The 24440-nt window shown below is 33.1% G+C and overlaps 2 protein-coding genes and 1 pseudogene across 3 annotated transcripts; 1 reads left to right on the top strand and 2 right to left on the bottom strand.

Moving 5' to 3' along the window:
* Positions 1-1723: 1723 nt before the first annotated feature.
* Positions 1724-4604, bottom strand: LOC110637145 (acetylornithine aminotransferase, mitochondrial). Its single transcript, XM_021787107.2, has 3 exons — positions 3814-4604; positions 3281-3715; positions 1724-2384 (listed from the first exon to the last, which is right to left on the bottom strand). Exons 1-3 carry the CDS (start codon positions 4198-4200, stop codon positions 1848-1850), a joined length of 1359 nt encoding a protein of 452 aa, XP_021642799.2. The 5' UTR covers positions 4201-4604; the 3' UTR covers positions 1724-1847.
* A 9601-nt stretch (positions 4605-14205) lies between these two features.
* Positions 14206-17346, top strand: LOC110637115 (probable disease resistance protein At5g63020; annotated as a pseudogene).
* Positions 17347-20040: 2694 nt separating this feature from the next.
* Positions 20041-22652, bottom strand: LOC110637144 (F-box/LRR-repeat protein 14-like). 2 transcript variants are annotated; one of them, XM_058148766.1, is made up of 2 exons: positions 22447-22652; positions 20041-21693 (listed from the first exon to the last, which is right to left on the bottom strand). In XM_058148766.1, exon 2 carries the CDS (start codon positions 21652-21654, stop codon positions 20251-20253), a length of 1404 nt encoding a protein of 467 aa, XP_058004749.1. In that variant the 5' UTR covers positions 21655-21693; positions 22447-22652; the 3' UTR covers positions 20041-20250. The 2 variants fall into 2 exon arrangements, with proteins under 2 accessions (XP_058004749.1, XP_058004748.1); XM_058148765.1 differs by having other exon boundaries at positions 22373-22652.
* Between the last annotated feature and the right edge of the window lie 1788 nt (positions 22653-24440).

A 24440-nucleotide genomic window follows, 5' to 3' on the forward strand; every position in this document is an offset into this window, starting at 1 on the left:
CTAATGTTTGAATTCAAAACCTTATAAAACTCATGTTTCTTCTTGTTTTCCTTTAGTTTTGTTACAAACTATATGATCGAAAATTCCATAACGCTTTGCAGCGGAGGGCATATGTTAGTGATTGACAAGAGAAAGATTCAAGTTCAACTATTTTTTTACGTCGACTATTATGGAGTCATTGAATAAAACTCGCATTAAATAAGAATTATAGATGAGAATGCTCAATGACATCATTTATATCTACTTGTAATGAATTTGCCTCTAACACAGCCTTTCAAATATCTTGTTAAATCTGATTCACCATCAAATCATATGACAAACTCCAATTAGAGCAAAGTATTTAAACCAATCAAAACAATAATTTCTCAAATAACCTTAACAAGGTATGAAAATACTTCTCGCACTAAAAAAAACATACAGCTGATAACTCTAATTTCCACTGTAGACAGTAAGCGAGTCCCTCGTGTTCTCCGGTCACATACTAGCTTGACCATCGGAGGCTCCATATCAAAACTTTCTAAAATATCAAAATATATCTTCAAAATAAAAACTTCCCGCTATAAAATATTGTATAGAGGATTATAAATGTACCAAAAATATTATTCTTCTATCCAAAATAATGGGAGCTTTTTTCTTTTTAATTTTTCTATCCTTCTTTCTAATTTTCCCCGTGTTTTTAGGAAAACAGGGTTGTTGCCATCTTAAGATTACCCACGTCCTTACCCAAGTTGTTGCCATCGTTTGCTGCGCGAGATGGCTACTGAGACAACCTCGTCTGAATATCCATCAAATGCCTGGTGGTTCGATTACTACCGGTTTAAGCTCAGCCGAGACTCTCCAAGAAATGCTCGGGATACCCTTCTTGTAGTAGCTGCTCTGATTGCGGCTGTGACCTCTCAAGCAGGGTTGAATCCTCCTGGCGGAGTCTGGCAGGAGTAGACGCCCCTAGTGGGGACGCTGGGAAGGCTACATTATGTTAGGTTCTGATAAAGACTGCTTATGCTGTGTTCGTCTTCACTAACGCACTGGCTTTTTCTGCCTCTGCCTGCGTATCACACATAGGCTGTTACTTGGTAGTTGGCTGGCCTTTCCAAATGGAGGTTTTTATTGCCATATGCTCAATGGGATTAGCACAAGCTGCTTCCATTAGTTCAGTCCGGCCGCCAGGCCCACAGTTAGATGTTTCCATTCTTTTTTTTTTTTTTTTTTTCTGTATTTGTGCTTCTGTGCACCGATAAATTAGGCCAGATACGGAATTTTGGCGAATCAATTTGAGCTCACTCGGCTTGACCAGCAGCTAATGTAACTGGTGAAAAAATTCGAGGTCAGACAGAAAAATTACTAAGATAGCAAATATTAATTGTTAACTATGGGTTAGGAACATACAGCCTGACCACAGAAATTGTAATCCCATGAAAATCCCTGTATCAGCTTCTAATTGGCATGTTATATCATATAGGATAACAGGACAAAATTTTAGATTTTTCTTTTTTCAACCTTAGGAATTTGGAAATGCTACACTGCTACTCATTTCGCCAAGGCATACTAATGGGCAGTGAGACGTAATTCACATCCATGATAAGCTCTTAGGGTTCAGGCAATTTTAAGGCTTCAGTATTATTAGCTGTAGCTAGGCTAGGTGTTCTAGACAGATCTCACAAGTGAACAAGGTCTGTAGACATACAACACACAGCAGATGCAAACCAAGGTTAACGACCGCTACTGGAAAGTAAAAGGATTTCTTATATCAAATAAGGGTTGATTGCATAACAATAAATATTCAAGACACAGGTCCAATATTAAGAGAATTTTAACAGGCGTCACCCGTTAGCTTCTATGACTTCTACTCACTTCAATGTCTTATCAAGTACTGGTAAACATTCAAACAAAATATCAGCTGCACGCTCCAATTCTTGTTCTGAGATGATCAATGGAGGGACCAGCCTAACCACATTTCCTTCTCCTGCTGTTAATATTAATAGACCAGAGTTTCGGCAGGCATCTACAAGAGGTGAAGCAGACACATCCAGCTCTATCCCTATTATAAGCCCCAAACCTCGGACTTCTCTCACATGTGAATTTCCTCCCAGCTTCTGAATTAGCATTTCTTTGAAGTACTGACCTTTCTTAGAGACGCTGGTCAAGAAACCAGGTCTTGATATTTTATCCAAAACAGTGATGGCAGCAGTACAGACAAGAGGTCCACCAGCAAAAGTGCTTCCATGTTCTCCAAACTTAATGGCAGCAGCAACTCTTTCACTCATTAATGCAGCTCCTATGGGAAGGCCTCCTGCAAGAGGCTTAGCAATGGTCATTATATCCGGGACTGCACCATAGGCTTCATATGCCCAAAGATAACCAGTTCGGCCCAAGCCACATTGAACCTGAGAACAGAATATTTAACATTCTACATTGAATACCAGACTACTTCAAGCCCTAAACAAAATAAAGTACTTTTTATAGTGATAGGATAAACAAGACAATTATTGTGCCAGAAATTGTTAGTTTGAACAGAAGCACAATGCTTACCATCCTGTCCTTCAAAACAAAATCAGCCCAACACATGCTTCAAACTTTGGCAATGACAACCTTATCATTCAAAAAAGGGGAAAAGTATAGAAAGAAGACTTATCACTAATGCAAGTATCCCTTCACTCCTTCCAAAGAAGAAAAAACATTATGCAGCCAGGAATTCCGACTATGCTCTTTTACAGCGAAAAACAAATGAAATACTACAATCCATCTCCATCATTCAAGATATATAAAGATATATACACACGCGCGCGCACACACACACACAGACATGCATGCACCAATTCCAACTTGTTTAAAGGAAAGTTTCTCATGATATCTAATATAAAGAAATGATGATTAGCTGCTTCCAACCCCAGATACATGATTCTGAATTTCATTGAAATCCAATTCAGTGCAAATAAATATAAATTTTGATTCCTGATCTTCTCCAAAAGGAAATTTCCCTGCATTATTCTGCATGATTTAAGTTTTACCAAGCATATGCCACTGATTTGGAATTTGGTGTAGATCACAATGTTAGAGATTCAACCTTAATTCAAAATGAATTGAAAAACTATTACTATTACTAACCTTTATGTAAAATGCATTAGTTGCAGCAAAGGATAGAAGATATCAAAATAGAATATCACGATACTTAATATCTATCATACCGAATAATTTTATCAAGAAATTTGCATCTCAGGATCAATTATCTGTACATGAAGCTATTTCTAAATAATAATAATAATAAAAAAAAACTTGTTACCTCATCAAAAACCAGGAGACACCCAGCTTCATCACAAGCACTACGTAAGGATTGCAAAAATTCCTTTGTTGCACTATAAATGCCACCTTCACCCTGGATAGGTTCTACGAATACGGCAGCAATTTTCCCACATTTAATCAATTCCCTAGCAGCTTGCATGTTGCCATATTCCAGAAAAGTAACTCCAGGCATGACTGGCTCAAAAGGGAAGCGGTAATGCTTTTTGCTTGTCAAAGCAACAGCCCCCATAGTCCTTCCATGGAAGCTATTTGTAAAAGCAATGAACCCAGTTGCTGGGTGTTTCTCATCAGGGTGTATAACCCTCTGAAACTTCCTAGCAAATTTGATAGCAGCTTCATTTGCTTCTGTTCCAGAGTTTGTGAACAAGACACGATCAGCAAAAGAACAAGCCACCAGACGTTTTGCAAGCTCTACCTACACCAACAAAATAATCAGATCAATTATTCTCTTATTATCATTACCCACACGCAACTATAACATTTTTTTACGGAAAAAAAAAAAAAGACTTTTACCTGAGGGATTGAATAGTAGACGTTACTAACATGCGTAAGCAAATTGGCTTGCTCTGTGACCGCCCGAACCCAATCGGGATCCCCGTGGCCGAGGGCGTTAACTGCAATACCGGACGTGCAGTCCAAATATTCTAGTCCTTCAGGATCATACAATTTACAACCTTTGCCATGGGCGAGCACCAAAGGGTTCCTTGCATAAGTCCCCACCAGGACCTTCGCCTCCATCTCCATCACCTCCTTACTCTTCAAATTCAGCTTCACAGAATCCGGTGGCTGCACGTGCACGTCCACGTTAAGACATGCTCGCGTCTTAACCGAACGATGAATATCCACCGACGGGGTAGAAAGAGAGATCGGACGGTTGAGAAAGAGCCTGATCGACCCCATTTTCCCTATATTATGATTAAATTTGAAGAAATTTGTCCTCTGTCTTTGACGCTTTGTGGGTATTGAGTTTATATAGGAGAATTATCCCTCTTTTTTCAATTGGGGGTGAATTATTTGCTTTGCAGGAAAATAATTGAGGAAATGAATCGATACGATGCGGGGAAAAGTGAACATTTTGGGAGGATTTTTTGAGTATTGATTGAGAATGGAGAGGGAGAGAAGTTTTTAGTAGAAAGGGTGGCAAGGGTATAAGGTTCTTCACTGAAGATGGAGAAAGCAGTGGGAACTGGGAACGTTATGCTTCAAAGAGGAATATGCTATATAAATGGTGGGGTTTTGATTTGGGCAAAGAGACTCACAGTGCTTAGGGACTGCTCGGCCATTTTCGATTACCGGATTCGATCCAAACCTATTAAATTAAAATGTGTTCAAATGGTATATAATTAAATTTAAAAGAATTTAAATTTAAAAAATAAAATCATACCAAATTTAGATTTTATAAATTAATCATTTGGATTTATTTATATAAATAATTAATTAAATATAAAATATATATATTTTTATAATAATATTTATAAATTTTATATATTATATTTTAAATAAATATGATTTAAATATTTTATAGAATTATTAAATTTTTAAAATATAAATTATTTATATATTTTATATGTTTAAATAACAATTATCAAGTTAGGAAATATTAAGTAATTTAAAATAAATTTATCAAATTTAGGATGAGTTTTTTTTTTTAAATTTAAGATGAGTTCAAGTATATATATATTTTATTGTTATTGGTAATTGATAGTAGTTAATTTATTCTAAATATTTTATAAAATTATGTTAAATTGTTACTATTATATATAAAATAACTAATAATAATATATATTTTTTGTTATTTAGTGTACTATCCAAATAGGTATATAATTATTAATTTATTATACATTATATTAAAAATATAACTAATTTTAAGTATATATAAAAATAACATTATAATTATTAATTTATAATATTTTATATTTATTTATTATTATTTAAATAATTTATTGGTATAAAAAGTTATTTTAAAAACACAAATTTTATAAATAATAAATTTTTTAAAAGTAAAATATGGTCTAAATAAAAATTAAAAACAAATAAACTATCATTTGATGAGAAATAATTCTAAAAATAAATTTGATACAAACTATAGTTAATAGATATCTTATTACTTGCCTATAAGCTCTATTTAGTGAACCGGTGAAATACCTGTGTTATGCTCGATAGTGTGTCTATTTATATATATGTGTGTGTGTAATTTTTTATTATTAAATTAACTTTTCAATTAATTTATGAAAAAATTATTAATATATATATATATTTATTTAATTCTTTTTATACATAAATTAATAATAATTTATTTAATTATTTTTATTTAAAATATAGTAACATTATTTTACCTACAAAAATAATTTAAAATTTATTGATGTAATCAGTTAAATAAATTGAGTGACACTAAATCATTATCTAATCTAATATAATTATAAATTTGACCATTTTAATATTTGATTTATTAATCAAATTATCGTTTACATTCTATTTTTTTTATTTGCTTTTAGTTAATATTTTTAATAGTCTTGCTCAAACTTTCGGTGTAATTCAATTTTTATGTATAAGAATATAATTATTTAACTAATAAAACAAAAAAAATGATTCAATGTAAAAAAAAATAAAACAGTAATGAGAAAAAATTGCTGCTAGCCCCTTATAGTGTAAACTTAAAACGTAGCTTTCAACTTTTTAATTATATAAAAAAGTATAGATTATATATTTGGGTGACTTTATATAAAATATATAGGTTGATTTTCTAATAATTGACGATAATATAATATTAAATTTTTATTTAATTATTTTAATTTAATTCAAAATTTGCCCGTTTAACTTTTTTTTGTGAAAAAAAATTTATTTTAATTTTGCTGTACTTCATAGAGTAAGAAAAGTAAAATAAAAATTAAAAAAAAAATTATGAATCGAGACTAGTTGTAACACCCTCACTGTATCCATTTCGTATATTTTACTGTTCCGATCACCAGTGTCAGTCCGGACAGTTAGAACATCTGAAAAAATATTTAAACTAAAGTGAGGAACCATAATTAACTCGAATATTAATAAGAAAAATTAAGAAAAAATTTTAGAAATAAAATACAACTAAGTTAAACGAGTCGGTGCTTTAGCGATGGGTAACCTAGTGGGAAGTTGCGGTCTTCCCAACTAGAAGCCCTAAACTCAGGAAAAAATTTATAAAATAATTTTTGGGACTCCAGGAAGAGTCATTGAGATTTCTATGGCATTAGAATGCCAAGAAAATGCTTAAAAAAATTTTTTAATCGGTACAGACAATTTTAGTCTGTTAAGCCAAACGGAAGGCATTTTGGTCATTTCTCCTTCAAAGGTGATTTTTAGCCGACTTGTCCAGTTAAGTAAATAATTATTATGACATAAAATATAAATAAATATTGCTAAAAATTTAATTGAAAATGAGTAGAAAAGAAAAAGAAAGAAAATGAAGGAAATTTGGAATTATGACATCACATGATGTCACTAAAGCTCTCCCACCAAATCACATTGTGATATATGTCCATAAACCACTTAAAAAGTATAAAATGGGCAAAAAAATTGAAGAAACCAATATGTTTCTTCCCTTTCCTATTTCCAGCCGTGACTCTCTGATCTTCCCTCTCCCTAACCCATTCCTCCATGAAAGCTTAAGGCAAGCTTGAGACAACCCACCAAATCACCTCCAAACCCTAACTTCTCTTCATAAAAAATTGTCCCTACCACTAAAGCAAGCTTTGGACAGCAATTTGAAGAGAAAAAAGAAAGGTTTTGGTAAGCTTGGGAGTAGCTCCAACAAGATTAATGACCAATCTCCTTCCATTCTTGTTTAATTCATGTTTATTAACATGAGATAAACATGAATTAAAAGAAAAACAAAATAAAACTTATGTATATTCACCCCTACAATTTTGGCAGCGTAGGGGTGGTTAGGGTTTGATGAATTTACTTGAAATAAAGTGGTTATGAACTACCCATAGCATGAGATGAGTGCTTGAACATGTAAGAGTAAGTGAAATGCAAGTGTGATGCATGAATGAACCTTGAAAATGTGGACACTTGAACAACTTTAGGGTTTGCTCATATAATGGTATGTTAATATTGTAATGGTCAATTAGTGACCATTTGAATGTGTGTGAGAAGGAATTGAAATGAGTAAGGATGTTGGAGTTGAACTTAGGCATGCTACCCTTGGTGACCTGCAGAACTGATTATAAGTCTAGCAGGTTTGGGTAGCTATAAATGGAGTTGTATAGGTTCAATTAGTGCAAGGCCAATTGGACATAAAACTAGACACATAATGGAACAACTTTAGTGAAGAAACCCTGCCCAGAAAACCAAACCAAGTTGACCTAAAAATTACCCTAATCTAGGTGACTTGCATTCTGCCTGGGCAAAATGACCAAACGAATAGTGTTTATTCATTTGGTCATAACTCAGTGTAGAAAGGTCCAATTGACCTGAAATTTTATCAACAGATAGCTGAGATATAGACCTACAACTTTCATGAAGAAATCAAATCCAAATTTTGATCATAACATGTTCAAAAACTGACCTACAATCAGTGTATAAAACACTGTAGATTTGGTTCTGTCTAGAAAATCTGAAAAATTTGCAATCCGGCCAGTTGTGGTATTTAGGCCATTACTTGAGTTACAAAACTCCAAATGGGGTGATTCAAAAAAATAAATGTAACTAGACACAATAAGGAACAACTTTCATGAAGACAATTTTGTCAAATTCCTACTGTACAAATGACCAATGAAACAGTAAACTTAGTGCTTGAAATCTGAAAATTGTGAATAACTAACACTAAGCTTTGAAATGGAATTGGCAACCAATGCCAACAACTTTGGAATACAAAATGTGATATATTGGTGATATTTGAACCAATATACCTATTATCTATGAAAAAGTCAACATTTTAGTTGACTAATGAAATGAATAGTAACTTTACATATAAAGTATAAATATTCAAGAAATAACTTTATAATATGCCCTAGTAGGCCTAATGTGATTGGTTTGGATAGGTTGGTATGCCAATAGGGTTCTGATAGCAGTACTGCGTATGATGTATGGCTCCATACTATTCTGTGATGATAGCCTATGGCTATACTGATTATGATGTTATACTTGGCTTTATGCCTTATTGCTTTTATGGCTTATTTGCCATTCTGTTTGTACACTGGGAGATACATTGTAACCGATGGTGTAACGGCCTGAGGTACCTGGTACCCAGTGCTAGTTTACCCGTTTATCCAGTCTGATTAATTTGTATAGGTTACTTAGGCATGGAAAAATATAATTGTAATTGAATTAATTATTAAAGAAAACAAGGAAAATAAATATCAAGATAAAGATCAAGAATGATTACAATAAAATAAAAAAAGCTCAAAATCATCAAGAAAACAATTAACAAAATGCATAAAGAAGTTAATATCATAAAATGTAATAAGTCTTCGACTAAACAATAAGTTAGTAATTATTCATTTCTTATGAACACAATAACTAGGAAATTATTATTTTTATTTTGCATATTATATTTTCTTGTATTATTGGCACCACTAAGCTTTATGCTTAGCGCGTCACTTTTGCAACGCGTAGATATTAAAGATTTGGATAGAGAGCCCAGTAGACCAGAGACTGAGTAAGGCCGTTCACAGTTCTACATAGTGTCCGTATCACCTCACAGACTACAGTGCATTGGTAGGACACTAGGTCCCATTTTGTATTTTGTGATTTTTTGTAAGTTTTGTAATTAAACTCTTATTTTATCATGTATATTTGAAATAAATGTAATATAATTTTGTATTAATGTAAGTATGTGTAACTTTTGATTATAAATAACATATGAGAATTTATTTATGGTTTGAGCAAGATGATGATGTGAAATGAATGAATGACAAAAGGAGGAATTATTAAGAAATTGTTGTTAATTGATGTGAGAATTGGAGTTGTGATTTGAACAATTATTGGAAGTATTTTTCTACAGGTTCCGAAGAAACTGTTTTCTCCATTTTTAGACGGCACTCTGCCGGATTTTCTATGAAATTTTCGGAGCCTCAAATTAATTTATAATTTCAATAAATGATCTAAATGAGATCAATTTCATAAATTTCACTTAATAATTATAATAAATAAATTAAGAACTGATAAATATCAATGAGATAAGTTATGGTGTTCCGGTACATTGTGTGGCATATCTTGCTCGACTACATTGTAGACGGGTAAGAGGTGTCACACTAATAACAATTGAAAGAAGTAATAGAGCAAATTAAAAGAGGATTTAAGAGTAATTAAATAAAAAGAGAATGATTGGTAAGAAGGAAAAAATTTGGTGCATGAAAAACTTCAAATCAAATTTAATTAGGTCATTAAATTATTTTTAATTAAAAAACATTATTTTTAATTGAAAGAATTTTAACGTTGCTACTTAATAATAATAATAATAATAATAATAATAATAATAATAATATAATTCTTAATTTTTTTATGATTTAATGAAATATTAAATGTTTTGGGTGAATTCTAAATATAATTGTAGTTGATAAGTTTAAAAATATTCTACTAAACGGTTTTGATTTTCTTTTAAAATAAACATAGGTCTTGATTTAATGATTAAGGAGCATGATAATGATGATAATTATATTTAGTAATTATACATTATAACTGTTTGGGAAATATAAAAAAAATTTAATGTTGACCTTTCTCATTTTTTTTTTAAATGTTTAAAAGTTAATAGATATATTACCATTAATAATTAGTTATATTAAAAAAATTAATCATTAATTTCTCAAAAAAATTTAAATATCTCCTGATGTTTGATCATGATAATATTCGTTAAATTTTGAAATGAAATGTGTTGTGTTAGCAAATTATAAGCCATTAAATACTAAATTTAATTGCTATAAATATGTTTAAAAGTATTTCAATTTTGATTTTTTTTTAAAGTAAACGTGAGTTTTGATTTTCCTTTAAAAGAAAAATTATTATCTACAAATGCAATGGCTAAGTTTGTTTAAATTAATTGCCTAATGACCTTCTTTTATTATTATTATTATTATTATTATTATTATTATTATTATTATTATTATTATTATGAATGGTAACATGTGATAAATAATATTTTTCATAAATGAATTTATAAAAAAATAATATAAATAATTTTTAAACTTGTCATTTAATTATAGAAGTCTTAATTTTTAGAAATCAATTTTTTAAAAAAATAATAATTAAATTATAAATATTAAAGTATTATTGTAAATAATAATAATTAAAAGAGAAATAAAAAAATTAAATAATAATTAGTGTAAAATTGAATTACTTATAAAGATAACACGTGAAAAGTTATTAAAAAAAAGTGACTAAGTGATATTCCAGTGAGAATGCATTTCTGCTATATATATATATATATATATATATATATGGTCCAGGGTAGAGCACTGGGCGGTTGGGACAGGCAGATTCGGGTGGACGGGCACTTGAACCATGAATAGGTCTTGACTTTGATTGTACAGTATATTGAGGTATTTATTTTTAAATAATTATAAATTCCAATGACTAGCTTGACTGCTTGAGGCAGTTTCCAATTGAATTGCAGACCTTGGTAAAGCTGAGGTGTTTGAACTTGGATCATAAATCACCACCGGTTGAAGTTCCACAAGGTGTGATATCTCATTTTCCATTGTTGCGTGTGTTGAGAATGTTCAATTGTCGCTTTCTGTCATGCAGGAAGTGAATGCTTCATAGAGGAATTGCAGTATCTGCAGCATTTGAGCGTGTTGTGTATAACAATAACCAAGGGTTGCTGCTCTCCACAGATTTTTTAGCACCCACATGGTCCAAAGTTGCACTCAGGATCTATCTCTCCAGCTTTTCAGCGGTTAAAAGTCAATCAATATTTCCACTTTGCAGCATATTAAGCAGCTATATTTTCTTCGCATAAGCGACTGCAAAAGCTTAGAAGAGGTGAAAATTGAATTTGACGAGGAAGGAAGAAACGTCCAAGCATCTCAGAATCTCTGAAACTCAGGGATCATAAGCAAGAGATTCTTCAACAGTCTTCATAGATTATATGTTGACAACTGCTCAAAACTGGAGGAATTGTCATGGGTTCTTTTAGCTCCAAATCTGACTGTTCTTAGAGTGTCACTTTGCTTTAAAATAGAAGAAATAATCAGCACAGGAAGACTGAGTGAAGTTTCAGAGGCTAAAGATCTGATTCCATTTGGAGGACTCGAAGTTCTCTATTTATCATCCATGGCAATGCCCTTCAATTCTCATATCTAAAGACAGTCTTTGTACATAATTGCCCAAAGCTTAAGAAACTCCCACTCAACTTTAAGAAACAATCACTCATCTCTTAGTGCCAAAGAACGAAAAATAATCATTCAAATCACTTGAACTCCTAGCTTCATTTCTGTTGTAATCCAGTAGATTGATAATACCAGGTGAAGATCACAGTTCTAAATTTTTCCCCCAAGAAAAAATTTTTAAAATGGCCTCTTATCTTTTGTATTTTGAGGAAGTAAAACACTGATACACAAGTTCGACAGGAGATTAAAGAATATAAATTTTGAAAAGCTAAACACGTTTGTGATAACACAGTGCTGAAATCTGCTGCTAAACATGACAATTCTTTCCGGAATGATACAGATCTTGCTGCTCCTTGAACACCTCTTTCAGAAATCTGCTGACAATCTTCCAAATTCAAGATTTCTAACTTGTATGACTCAACAAGAGGCTTTAAACCATCAGCTGTAATTCCCAAACACTTAAACGCAATATGCACAAGAGGGGAAACTGGCTCACAAGCTGCAGCCTCTCATCACTGATTTCTTGGCATCTGAAAAGCTCCAAAGTTTCCAGATATTGAGCCGAACAAAGAGCTTCCATCCCTGCTCAACGGGTTGTTCAGCAGAAGTGGCAAGGAGAAGTCAGGAGGGACTCGGAGGGAAATTGACTGTAGATTTTTTGATTTTTGTGCTAAGCCTATAATGTCACAGTCCCTCACCCCAACGCACAGTCACAGGGTTGATTTCTAACTATTCTGCCACACGTTGACCGCTAAGCAATCGCACAGCAGCCTGTCCTCGTTAGTCTAATTCAGAGATCAACGAAGAAGCTTCTTCGCTATGCCGACCAATCTTTCTGAGTGCCTTCCCACAGACGCAGTTGACGCTAATGAAATAGGAAACTTCTATGCATTATCCATTAAAATGCAACTGATTTTAGCCTCAACAAATCCATATTTAAATTGGGATAATCTTATACATCAAGTTCATGATGTTTTTTTTTCTCATCCCTCGTTGACTAAAAATTATATAGTGAAACGGTAATATCATATTAGCATCTTATATGGAACGTCAGAGCAATAAGAGATTGATAAGTATATAAATATAGTTAATAAAATTAAAAAAAAAATAATTGCCTAGTGGTTATAATTTCTTAGGATCCACCATGTATATATGTTTGTTCACTATTAGTTTGTCATTCCATGTAGACTTTCCTATATGAAATAATCGATGTACTATATAATTTCTCCTCCTTAACACTGTGTTTAAATGAATGGAAAATAAAGGAGGAAAATAATTTTATTTTTCATTAATTTTACATTCAGTTAAGAAAAAAATAAGAAGTAAAAAAAAATTTAAGAGGAAAATGAAATTTAAATTCCACTCTTTTTTAAGTGATAAAATTATAATTTTATCATTTAAAAACTAACGTCCCTTTTAATATTTTCTTCCCTATATTCAAACACATTAGTGTCATTATCTTTTTTTGGTAAATTACTACAAGTCCTTGTGTTTCATCAAAATTAACATTTAGTCTCTATTTTTTTGAAAACTTAGTTTTTCTGTTGATATTTAAAAAAAAAATTAACTTATTTTAGCCTTAGTGAAAGGAGCTAAGCATTATAGATAGTTAAAAGGAGAAGTTATAAAAAAATTACCCTATGATTTCGTATATTTTTCAAGCTGGGTCTTGAAGTTATTTTTTAAACAAAAAGGTATTTCGAGCTTATTTGTCATTAGCAAACAGGAGAAATTACCTAAATGTTGATAGGATAAATTATAATTTAGTTCCTGACATTTAGTAAAACATATATGTTAGTCCTTACATTTTAAAACCTCCTCCGCTTATTTAGTTGTTGACAATATAAACCTATATATTTATCCCTTTTTTGATGTATACAGACTTGAAAGTGTTCAGATTATTTATTTTTTTGATTAATTATAAAATAATATAATATAATAATAAAATTTTCAATTAAATTCTTTTAGTTTAAATATATAGTATACATAAAATATTGATAAAATAAGATAATAATATTTTAATTAAAATAATAAACATTATAAAATAAAAAATAGGACTATTTTATAGTACAATTTATATTATAAATTTATAATATTATTTTTATATTTTTAATATAATTAATGATAAATTGAATGAATGACTAATCTATAGATTTATTTAAATGTCTAAAGCTAAATAGATAAATTTAAAAAATATAGACTAATATGTAGATTTTACTAAATCTTCGAGATTAAATTATAATTTACCCTAACTTTTTTAACGGCTCTAGGCTATTTTCCCTCTTTACTAACGAAGTTAAAGCTCAGATACTTTTTTTTGTCACAAATTTAATCTTAAGACCCTTTCTGATAAATGCGCAATATGATAGCAAATTGTAATTTCTCTTAATTAAAATTATAAGCATTGAATAATATAAATAGTTAGAAATTACAGGTATTAAAAAGTATGACCATTCAAGGTTAAAATAAGTTTTTTAACGTTTTATTTATGAGAAAAAATTTAATTTTATAAAGTAAAAAAATATCTTATTTAATTTTTTTTAAATAAGAATAAATAATTAATTTTGACAAGGAAGCTTACAGTAATTTACTCTTTTATTTATTTATTTCTCTCCTTATTTTCCTTCCTCCCATCTGGAAGGTTTTTGGCGGTCTTCGTTTTTCTATTCTTGCATTTCTCTCAACAACCTCATTAATTTTCCATATTAATCTGTGCTCAATCTCAATCGCAATTGAAGATACAATCTCTCATTGCTGGGATTGCACAGCAGGACAGGCGAAGTATGCATGTATGCAGGAAGAAAATCTTGCTGTTTTTAAAGATTCATTGGACGAATTAAGGGAGTTAAGGAATGATGTGATGAATAGAATTATTATGGATGAACAACTGCAGCAATTAAAGCGTCTGGATCAAGTACAAGGCTGGCTTTCCAGGGTGGATTCTACGGTAGTTGAATGCCATAAACTTATCACAGATGGTCCTCGAGAGATTAAGAAAATTTGTCTTGGAAGTTGCTGTTTTAAGAATCCTGTGTCCAGCTACAGGTTTGGGAAAAAGGTTGTCCAAAACCTGCAACATATGGCTGCTTTGAAAAGCAAGGGAGCTTTTGAAAATGTGTCTGAGAGGGCACCTACTGCTTTCGTGGATGGAATTCCATTTGAACCAACTGCAGGCTTGGAATCAATATTCTGCAATGTTTGGAGCAGCTTCAGGAGAAAGGAAGTGGGCATTATTGGCATATATGGGATGGGGGGAGTTGGAAAGACTACCCTCCTGAAACACATGAACAATAAGTTCGTACAAACACCATGTGATCATGATGTGGTGATTTGGGTAGGTGTGTCTAATGACCTAAATGTGGAGAAGGTTCAAGAAAAGGATAGGTTTCTCCGATGCACTATGGAAGAGCAAAAGGCTTGATGAGAGACATTTACAGAGTATTGAGCAAAAAGAAGTTTGTACTATTGTTAGATGATATATGGAAGCGAGTTAATTTAACAGAGGTAGGGGTCCCCCTTCCCAGTGAAGAGAATGGATCGAAAGTAGTATTCACTACTCGTTCAGAGGAAGTATGCTCTCACATGGAAGCTCAAAAGAGCTTCAAAGTGGAGTGTTTACCATGGGTTGATGCCTAGAATTTGTTTCAGAAGAAAGTTGGAAAGGCCTTGCACAATAATCCAGACATTCCCAAGTTAGCAAGAACAGTGGCCAAACAATGTTGCGGTTTGCCACTGGCACTCGTTACCATTGGTCGAGCCATGGCATGCAAGAAGACACCACAAGAATGGCATCACGCAATAGAAGTCTTGAGAAAATCTGCCTCAGAGTTTTCAGGTATGGGAGATGATGTATTTCCACTTTTGAAGTTCAGCAATTATAATTTACCTAGTCATAAAGTTAAATCATGCGTCTTGTATTGTTCAGTATTCCCTCGTAACTTTCGCATTTATAAAACTACGTTGATAAATTGTTGGATTGGTGAGGGATTTTTGGTTGAAACGGATGATGTCAATAGAATGCACAACCAAGGACATGATGTAATTGGTACTCTGGCTTATGCTTGCTTACTGGACGATAAAGGAGATTACGTTATCATGCATGATGTGATTCGGGACATGGCATTGTGGATAGCTTGTGAGTGTGGGAAAATGAAGGATAATTTTCTATCCCAAGCAGGTAATCAGTTAACCGAAGCACCCGAAATCAGAAGTGGGAAGGAGTTAAAAGAATGTCACTGATTGAAAACAATATTGAGAGTTTGACAGAAGCACTCAGATGCCCCAATCTTCAAACTTTGTTCCTTGGTCATAATTGTTTGAAGACAATCACTAATGGCTTCTTCCAATTTATGCCTAATCTAATTGCACTGGACCTGTCACATAACATAAATCTGACAGCTGCCAATTGGGATTTCTGTATTGGCTTTGCTACAGTGTTTCAATCTGTCAATGACTAGCATAAGGCAGTTACCAATTGGATTGCAGACCTTGGTAAAGCTGAGTTATTTGAACTTGGATAATACATTAGCACTGGTTAAAATTCCACAAGGCGTGATATGTTGTTTCCCATTGTTGCGTGTTTTGAGAATGGTCAATTATCGATTTCTGTCATGCAGGAGCAGTGAATCCTTCATAGAGGAATTGCAGTGTCTGCAGCATTTGAGTGTGTTGAGTATCACAATAACAAGGGTTGATGCTTTCCACAGATTTTTTAGCACCCACAGGTTCCAAAGTTGCACCCAGGATCTATCTCTCCAGCTTTTCAGTGGTTCAAAGTCGATCAATATTTCCACTTTGAAGCATATGAAGCAACTACATGTTCTTCGCATGAGTGACTGCAAAAGCTTAGAAGAGGTGAAAATTGACTTGGACAGGGAAGCAAAAAACATACAAGCATCTCAGAATCTCCGAAACTCGGGGATCATAAGCAAGAGATTCTTCAACAGTCTTCACAGATTATATGTTGCCAACTGCTCCAAACTGGAGCACTTGTCATGGGTTCTTTTAGCTGCAAATCTAACTATTCTTAGAGTGTCACTGTGCTTTCAAATAGAAGAAATAATCAGCGCAGAAAGACTGAGGGAAGTTCCAGAGGCGAAAAATCTGATTCCATTTAGAAGACTCGAAGTTCTTTATTTATCTCATTTGCGACGATTGAATAGCATCCATGGCAACGCCTTCCATCCTCATGTCTAAACAGAATCTACGTATATAACTGCCCAAAGGTTAAGAAACTCCCACTCAACTCTGATAGTGCCAAAGAACGAAAAATCATCATTGAAGGAAATGAAGACTGGTGGAAAGAACTACAATGGGAGGATGAAGCAACTAAAAATGCTTTTCAACCCTGTTGCAAATCTTTCTGGCGGAAGCACAAATCCTCATGAATTCACTATAGGTTTTCGTTCATGGCTCCGCTCCAGATTTCTAGTGCTTTAAATTCAAAGAACAGAGGATTTCCCTTTTTTAGTAGCTTAGCCACAAGAAGCAGGTTTCTCTGTTCTTTATTTCCTTCTGAACTTGTTTCTTCTCTACAATACTTTAGAAACATCAGGTTGTCAATTCCTTTATAATAGTGTTGTTTAGATGTTTGATACATAGCTGTTTTTTTGGTCAGTATCATTTGTAGCTGTGTGTGCAAATTTATTGTTGGTTTGTGTTTTTTCTGGTCTGGAATAGCATTGTTTTGATGGTTTGAATGTTTTCTAGTTATTCAATTATTCTGCTACCTGCTGTCCAACCTCTATATATGGTAACACAGTTATAAATAACATATTACGTAAAGCACAGATAATCATACAATCAGTTCATTTCTGTTGTAATCCAGTAGATTGATAATACCAGGTCAAGATCTTGGTTCTAAACCCTAACCCTTTCCTCAAGAAAAATTTCAAAAATGGCCTCCTATTTTTTGTATTTTGAGGAAGTAAAACACTGATACACACGTTTGACTGAAGGTTAAACAACATAAATTTTCAAAAGCTAAACATGTTTGTGATAATACAGTGCAGGCTCTAGAACAACCATGTAGCTAAATGCACTTAGTTGTAGATTATACAATGTTACGTATCATAGGAAGAGGTTTAGAAGTAAAAAGGAGGGAAAAGTAGTTGCAACTGACTGAGAGAAGCTAGAGGCAGTTATGGAAGTCAACTATAGAAGTCAACTGCAGATAGAATTAGTTGGATGAGCAGTTACAGCTGCTGAATTGTATAAAACAGGGGTAGCTACTCTAGCAAAAGCATAACAGAAATCTCAAGAATAATATTCTTCTTCCTTTCTCTAATTCTTCTTCCTTCCTTCCTGAGAATTCTTCCCTTCTTCCGTCCTTCCCTGAAATTTCTTCCCTTTCTTTCCTTTATTTCCTTTATTTCTTCTTCCTTCTTTCTTTTATCTCCTTTCTTCTTTCCGTCAATTCTTTTCTTCGAGTTACAAACCCTGAAAGTAGGGTTGGTTGGGAATTCGTATTTTCTTTCTTCAATTTCTTGAAATCTTCTTTCTTCCTTAAAATTTCCACTTTCCAAGAATCAGATCTCTATTTTTTCTTGATTTTCTTGTTTCTTGAAGTTCTTGAAATTCCATATTATACTTATTCTTGAAGATCTTGAAATCCCAGATTTAAATTTTTTATCATATGGTTTTCTTTCACTAATTTCTTCATTAAGTTTTCTTTCTCGGTTTTCTTGGGAACAAAAAACACAATCAGATCAGCTTATCATGGAACTAGAAACTTGGCAACATGAGAAATTGATGGGTATTTTTTAAAGGATTGAGAGATGGATGCAAAGCCAAAAGGAGTTGTGGCAAAGATTGGATCAGATTTCTCAGAAATGGGAAAAATTTGAGAAGCCTAGCGTCAATAAACATATAACCGATGAAGATCAACTTCTTGGAAATTATGGCAGATCAAATGAAGAACAAAAGGCTTCAAATGAAGTTTCCAATAAGAATGGCAAGGGCACTAAGCAGGAGCAAGATTTTCTTGCTGATATATCTAGCATGAATGAGGACTCCAAGAAGAAGAATGATGGAGATGGTACTGATAGGCAACCCCAGTTTGCAATGGGGAAAATAGGAGTTGAATCTGAAGTGGTGGCACAACTTATTCCCAAGACTGAATCTTTTCTTGCAGAAATTCTAGGTGCAGAATCCAAAACCCTTGGAGCTGATGAAGACATGATAGATCATCAAAGAAAATTTCAGAAAAAGATAAAGGAAGAAGCAGAAGATTTTCTAGAGAATGACTGTGGAGTATTTTGTCAAGACCAGGAAGCAACTAATATTGAATTTGGGATTAAAAATGTTGATGAACAGAATTTTGAAGGAAAAAATTCAAAAATTGTGAAGACAGACCAAAATCCCTGTCATGGCCTTCAGCATATGTTAACCAAGCAGGATAAGGATATTGTTGCTGTTGAATTGCCCTTCCAGTATAAAACTGAAATTTTTACTATCAAAATTCTTGGAAATAATCTTGAAAAAAGGAAAAATAAAAGAGCTGTAGAAAGCGTGGGTGTTGGAAGCAAGTGGCAGTATTTTGGGATTCAAGATGGTGATTTTGGCTATTGTCATCCTTTAACTCTCATGGAAGATAAATGGGAAATATCAAGAAGAAAAAGTAAGAAAGTTATGACATCAAATGGTATTGTAATCTTGAAGGAACAAGAATGGGAAATTTGGAGAAAAAAAAATGGAATGAAGTTAACTCTTTGTCAATTAAGGAGTTCATATTTCCAACTGGATATGGGAAGGTACCTGAAACTTTCAGTCAAGCTTTATGGGCCATTTCAGCTAAAGCTCCATTTCTTACCAGCAAAGGTGGCTACTTTGGAAGACATAACCTTCATGCAGGCTCAGTTTCCAGACTTTGACCATTCTTTAGCACAAGAATGGACTCATGGAGGGGGTAATGTTACATCTAAGAGTTTAGTAGTTGTTAAAAAAGGAGTTATATTCTGTTTAGATGTTTGGAAGTAGTTATAGATCTGTTAATGAAGAAGGAGATTGGCGAGAATAGTTAATTCTAGCTAGTCTTTGGAAGAAACTGGCCGATCAAAGAGCTGGAATAGCTCCAGGATTGTTATTCTGAAATTCTAATCAATAAAGATCTATTTTCTCTCTCTTTAGATTCTTCTTTCTCTTCTTTTCTCTCTTCTTCTATTCCTTCACACCTTTCTTTCTCTATTTCCTCTCTAATTTCTATTCTTCCTACGATGGAGAATCTGGTTACATAACATACAATTCTCGCATCAAAGATGAATTTAGTCATATTAAGCACCTAACATCAACTTACTATTAATTGTTCTGCATATATGCTCCATCAAATAATAATGGCTTTCCAACTCCAATAATAATAAATCCCAAGATTTTCTCAAAAAAAAAAAAAATCACAAGATGAATACAGATCACATTTCCACATGCTATATAACAAAGATGAATGAACCACAACATAATTTATTTCAATAAAACAAATGGATGGTCTTTTACAGCAGCATACTTTACAATCAGAAAGAAATAATTCAAGTTTCAACTACTAAAGTAAAAAGATTAATGAAGCAACAGATGCAGAGAGAACCATTAGAGCTAATAAAAGAAACATGCATGGAAGACTATACAAACAAGTGAGCTCTTTTGAGTACCAAGTTCAATACATCCATGACAAGTCTTGCCGGAATGATACAGATCTTGCTGCTCCTTGAACACCCCTTTCAGAAATTTGTGGACAATCCTCCACAGTCAAGATTTCCATCTTGCCTGACTCAACAAGAGGCTTTAAACCATCATCAGTAATTCCCAAACACTTTCTTAACCGTAATATGCATAAGCAAGGAAATTGGCTCACAAGCTGCAGCCCCTCATCACTGATTTCTTGGCATCTGACAAGCTCCAAAGTTTCCAGATACTGAGCTGAACAAAGAGCTTCCATGCCAACGTCATTGAAGGAATAAACATGGTCAAGAGCAAGTTCCCTAATAGGGCACATCTGAATCAAAGCAAGGATTCCATTTAAAGTGAAGGATGAAAAGGAAGGAAACTCCCCATCAGAAAAAGATATACAGACAGATTCAAGCATTGGACAGTTTTGAGCTACCGCTTTAAGACTTTCATCTGTTAATCTCAAAGGGTTGTTCAGCAGAAGTGGCAAGGAGAAATCAGAAGGGACTCGTAGGGAAATTGACCGTAGATTTTTTGATTTTAGTGCTAAGTCTATAATGTCACAGTCCCTAACCCCAACACACATGTCCAAATGAATCTTCTCCAAGTTCTTGCACTTTCCCAACACACAAGCAAGCCCTCTCCCTGGGCTGATGATGCAATTCACAAGGCTAAGTTCCAACATAGACTCACAAGGGACCAATTGCTTTTGCCATTGATCTACAGTTAACGGATCATAAACCTTCATATATCTGTAATTAGCATCCACTTCAAACTGCAATTTTTTTAGTTTTCGCCAGCTAGATCCTAGCTTAATTAAATCACCCTCGCCAATCACTCTACAATTCTTAATTGAAAGGTCTTCAAGTGTTTCAAGCTTGCCAAGATATTCCAGCCATTCAACACTGGTAACATTGAGACATCGGTTAAGGTGGAGGATGGTGAGTTTTTTGCAACCCACAACAAGAGATAATACGCCACAACCAGTTATTCTTGGTGTGAAATTTAACTTCAAAGCTGAAAGCTTGGAGCAAGAAGCCAAGTAGCGAAGACCAACATCAGTAATGAATGTGCAATAGCTCAAAGTGAGATCAATCAGGGATGGGCAGTTGTTTGCAAGAATCACAAGCCCTTGGTCGTCTAACTGCTTTCCTAGCTTGGACATCCAACCAGAGTAAGTTATTTCTACTTTTACCAAGTTAGAAAATCTATTGCAGAGGGAAGTCAGAGCTTGATTAGCAGGATCTAATCCACAACCGATTCGAAGAGATTGTCTCTGTTCACTATCCAATTCATAGAGACGCTTACATGCTAATGAAGCAGAGTTTCTATCAACGGTTTTCTTGACTCTGCTCAATATCTCCCAAACCAATTGGTCTGGTAAGTTATCCATTAAAACCAGATTTCCGCTCTCAGCTTGACAAAAGAATATCTACAAAGTATATGAAAAAATATTAATGCAAGAACCAAGATGAAACTCTCAATCCAATAACGGTAAAGGAAATCCTAGTTCAAATACATTAACACCATTATTTCGCCAACATAAATATACAGGTGCAACAATTAAATTTAAATGAGAAAAAATAAAAAAACTTAAAGCTTGACCCTCTCTTAGATTAAAATTAGATCAACTATGGCAAACCATTCAAAATTCCCTTGAACGTTTCCAAGATCTGTAACATCTCATAAAACCCTTGCACACATGCAAAAAACTTGTACTTAACAATCAAAATTCAAACAAAAATAAAATTAATCCTAAGGATAGATAAAGCAGTCACAGAAAATTATTTTAACAATTAAAAAAAAAAACAGAAGGACGAGAAATTAAGAGAACACATTTAGCATTTCATCTCAAAAACACGTATTGATAGGAGAAATAAAATTAAACCACATCCAGATCATGATTTATCTAATCATTTCAATTTTGAATGCTACAATGAACAAATACGCAAAAACCCAGATAAAAAAAAAAAAAAACACTCAGCGGGGCAAAAATAACAAAAGAAAGAAGGAATAGAGAAATATCGATTCAAATCATCTTAAAATGCAGTCACCATTATCAGAATCAAGCAAATATCTATGTGTTGCCAACCACAAGAATGAAACTTTACCCGAAAAGAGAAAGAGAACAAGAAGATTTGGATGATGGAAAGTGTCAGTTCTTGGTTTTTGGAAGCCTACTTACATGTAAATTTTGTAATCTTAAAATGTTCTGTTGTGTTGGGTGTGTTTAATATCCCACACGGATGCTGCAGTTTCTTCGATACTAGAACCTCGCCGTTGCCGGTTCCCAATTCTCACGGGAAGCAATAATTTATAATGCACCTGTACAAAAACATCCATCTGCCTTTACGTGTTTACTTAACAAAGGGTTTCTTAAATTTCATTAGAATAAAGAGATAATAAAAATATCACATGCGTTGGACCACTTGATTTCAGTGTCTTTTCTTGGTGGGTTCAACCAAAAGATGCTTCACTTGAATTTCGTTTCTGACTCCAGACAAACAATAAAGATGCATAATGGTTGGTGTCGGATTCTTTGCCAAGCTTAAAACCCACTTTGGAAATTGGAACTGTATTAGTATATCATCACTAATCATTAATGTTCATGTTTTCAATTTTATGAACATATGAAAGAAAGATTTTTTTTTTTATAAGAAATGAAAGAAAGATCTTGTATTTATGGAATGTTAATTGTGTTATTGAATTAATCGTATGACAATCTAATAAATTAATATTGATTATCACAAACTACTGTAAAATTATGAGAGTACTTCGAAAATTTGCTGAACTGAACCACCACATTGAAAATAAAAGAAACCAGGATATAATAACTTTGGTAATTGCATTTTTTGAAAACTAAACGTTCAAAATATGATAAAGAAAAGGCTTAATTATATTAAAAATACTTTAAAAATTGAAAAAATTTTATTTAATTTTAAAAATTAAATTTGAATAAACGTGATCCATCTTACTTGGCATGTGATATGACTTTTTTTATCATATAAACACGTGAGTCTCCACATAACACATCAGAAATTGTAAAATAATTTTTTAAAGGAAAATTTCATATTTCCCTTCCTTTAATTTTCCAAGAATGCCCTTGCCATCTTCTTCCAACGTGCTTACTTCCTCCCTCTCTCTCCATTTTCTTCCTGTGAACTTCTTCCTCTCTTATCTGTCGCTACCGATCATAGAACCATTGGGACCCGGTCTTAGATGCTTTAGCTCACTCCAACAACCCAGTAGACTCCAGCAGCTCTTCCGATACTGGAGACAAGTGGAGATCCATTCGGATCTCGCTCAAATCCACCATGGCACCGCTCTGGGCATCAGGCCAAGAAAAGTAAATAGCGTTGTTCTAATATCTTCCCCACATTTCAAATCTCAAAATCTCACTTCTTTCAGATGGTCACTCCCTTAAATGCCCATTCAAAAACAAGAATATTATGATTCTTGCCATGTCCCTCTTTCCCATTTTTTCCATAGTTTCTTTCATCAAAAACATCCTCAACAGGCTGAGTTTTTTTATAATGCTTTCACAATTCACTTTGTTGTTACCCCTTTCCGTTTAGCCAACATCTTAAAGACACAACCATGGCCAGAACAATTTTGATAATTTTTTACAACACCCAAATTATGAAAATTTCTCATCATTAAGGTAAGATTCTGACTTAAAACCTTCTTAAACTAGAATTTTCAAAAAGTGCAGAGGCAAGAATACTACCATTATCATGTTGAATTGTGGGTTTCATATTGATTGAGTTTTCACAGCAAAAAAATTCTCTAATTTTAGTTCAAGTCCACTTCTTTTTTTTTCTTAAGACATTGAAGAGATTTACATCTTGATTTACTATTTTCAATTTGGGATTTTTTTCTAAGATTGCTTGGTTGATCTTCCATCAGGGTTCCATAATTCTTCTTAGCAGTCCTTTGATCATCTTGAAAATAAGCCTTCAACAATTGCACAATTCTATCAAACTTCTGATCAATGCTTCTTTCAATATCATTCAGTCTCGTTTAAAAATCATCCATTATGATTTCATACAAGTGTTTGGAAGTAAAGAAACTGAAGAAAAAGAGAAGGAACGATAGAAAAAACGAAAGGAAGATAGGGGCATTATCGGAAAAAAATTGAAGGAAAGGGAATTTAAAATTTTACTTAAAAAATTTATTTTA

Source organism: Hevea brasiliensis, chromosome 6, assembly GCF_030052815.1.
Source record: "Hevea brasiliensis isolate MT/VB/25A 57/8 chromosome 6, ASM3005281v1, whole genome shotgun sequence".
Lineage (NCBI taxonomy): Eukaryota > Viridiplantae > Streptophyta > Magnoliopsida > Malpighiales > Euphorbiaceae > Hevea > Hevea brasiliensis.

Excerpts from the sequence above, each read along its gene's own strand:
- LOC110637144 (XM_058148766.1), bottom strand. The coding sequence starts at position 21,654 with ATGGATAACTTACCAGACCAATTGGTTTGGGAGATATTGAGCAGAGTC.
- LOC110637145 (XM_021787107.2), bottom strand. The coding sequence starts at position 4,200 with ATGGGGTCGATCAGGCTCTTTCTCAACCGTCCGATCTCTCTTTCTACC. Across the intron at positions 3,716-3,813 it reads TCTACTATTCAATCCCTCAG|GTAGAGCTTGCAAAACGTCT; the intron begins GTAAAAGTCTTT and ends TTGTTGGTGTAG. Across the intron at positions 2,385-3,280 it reads GTCTCCTGGTTTTTGATGAG|GTTCAATGTGGCTTGGGCCG; the intron begins GTAACAAGTTTT and ends TTCTGTTCTCAG.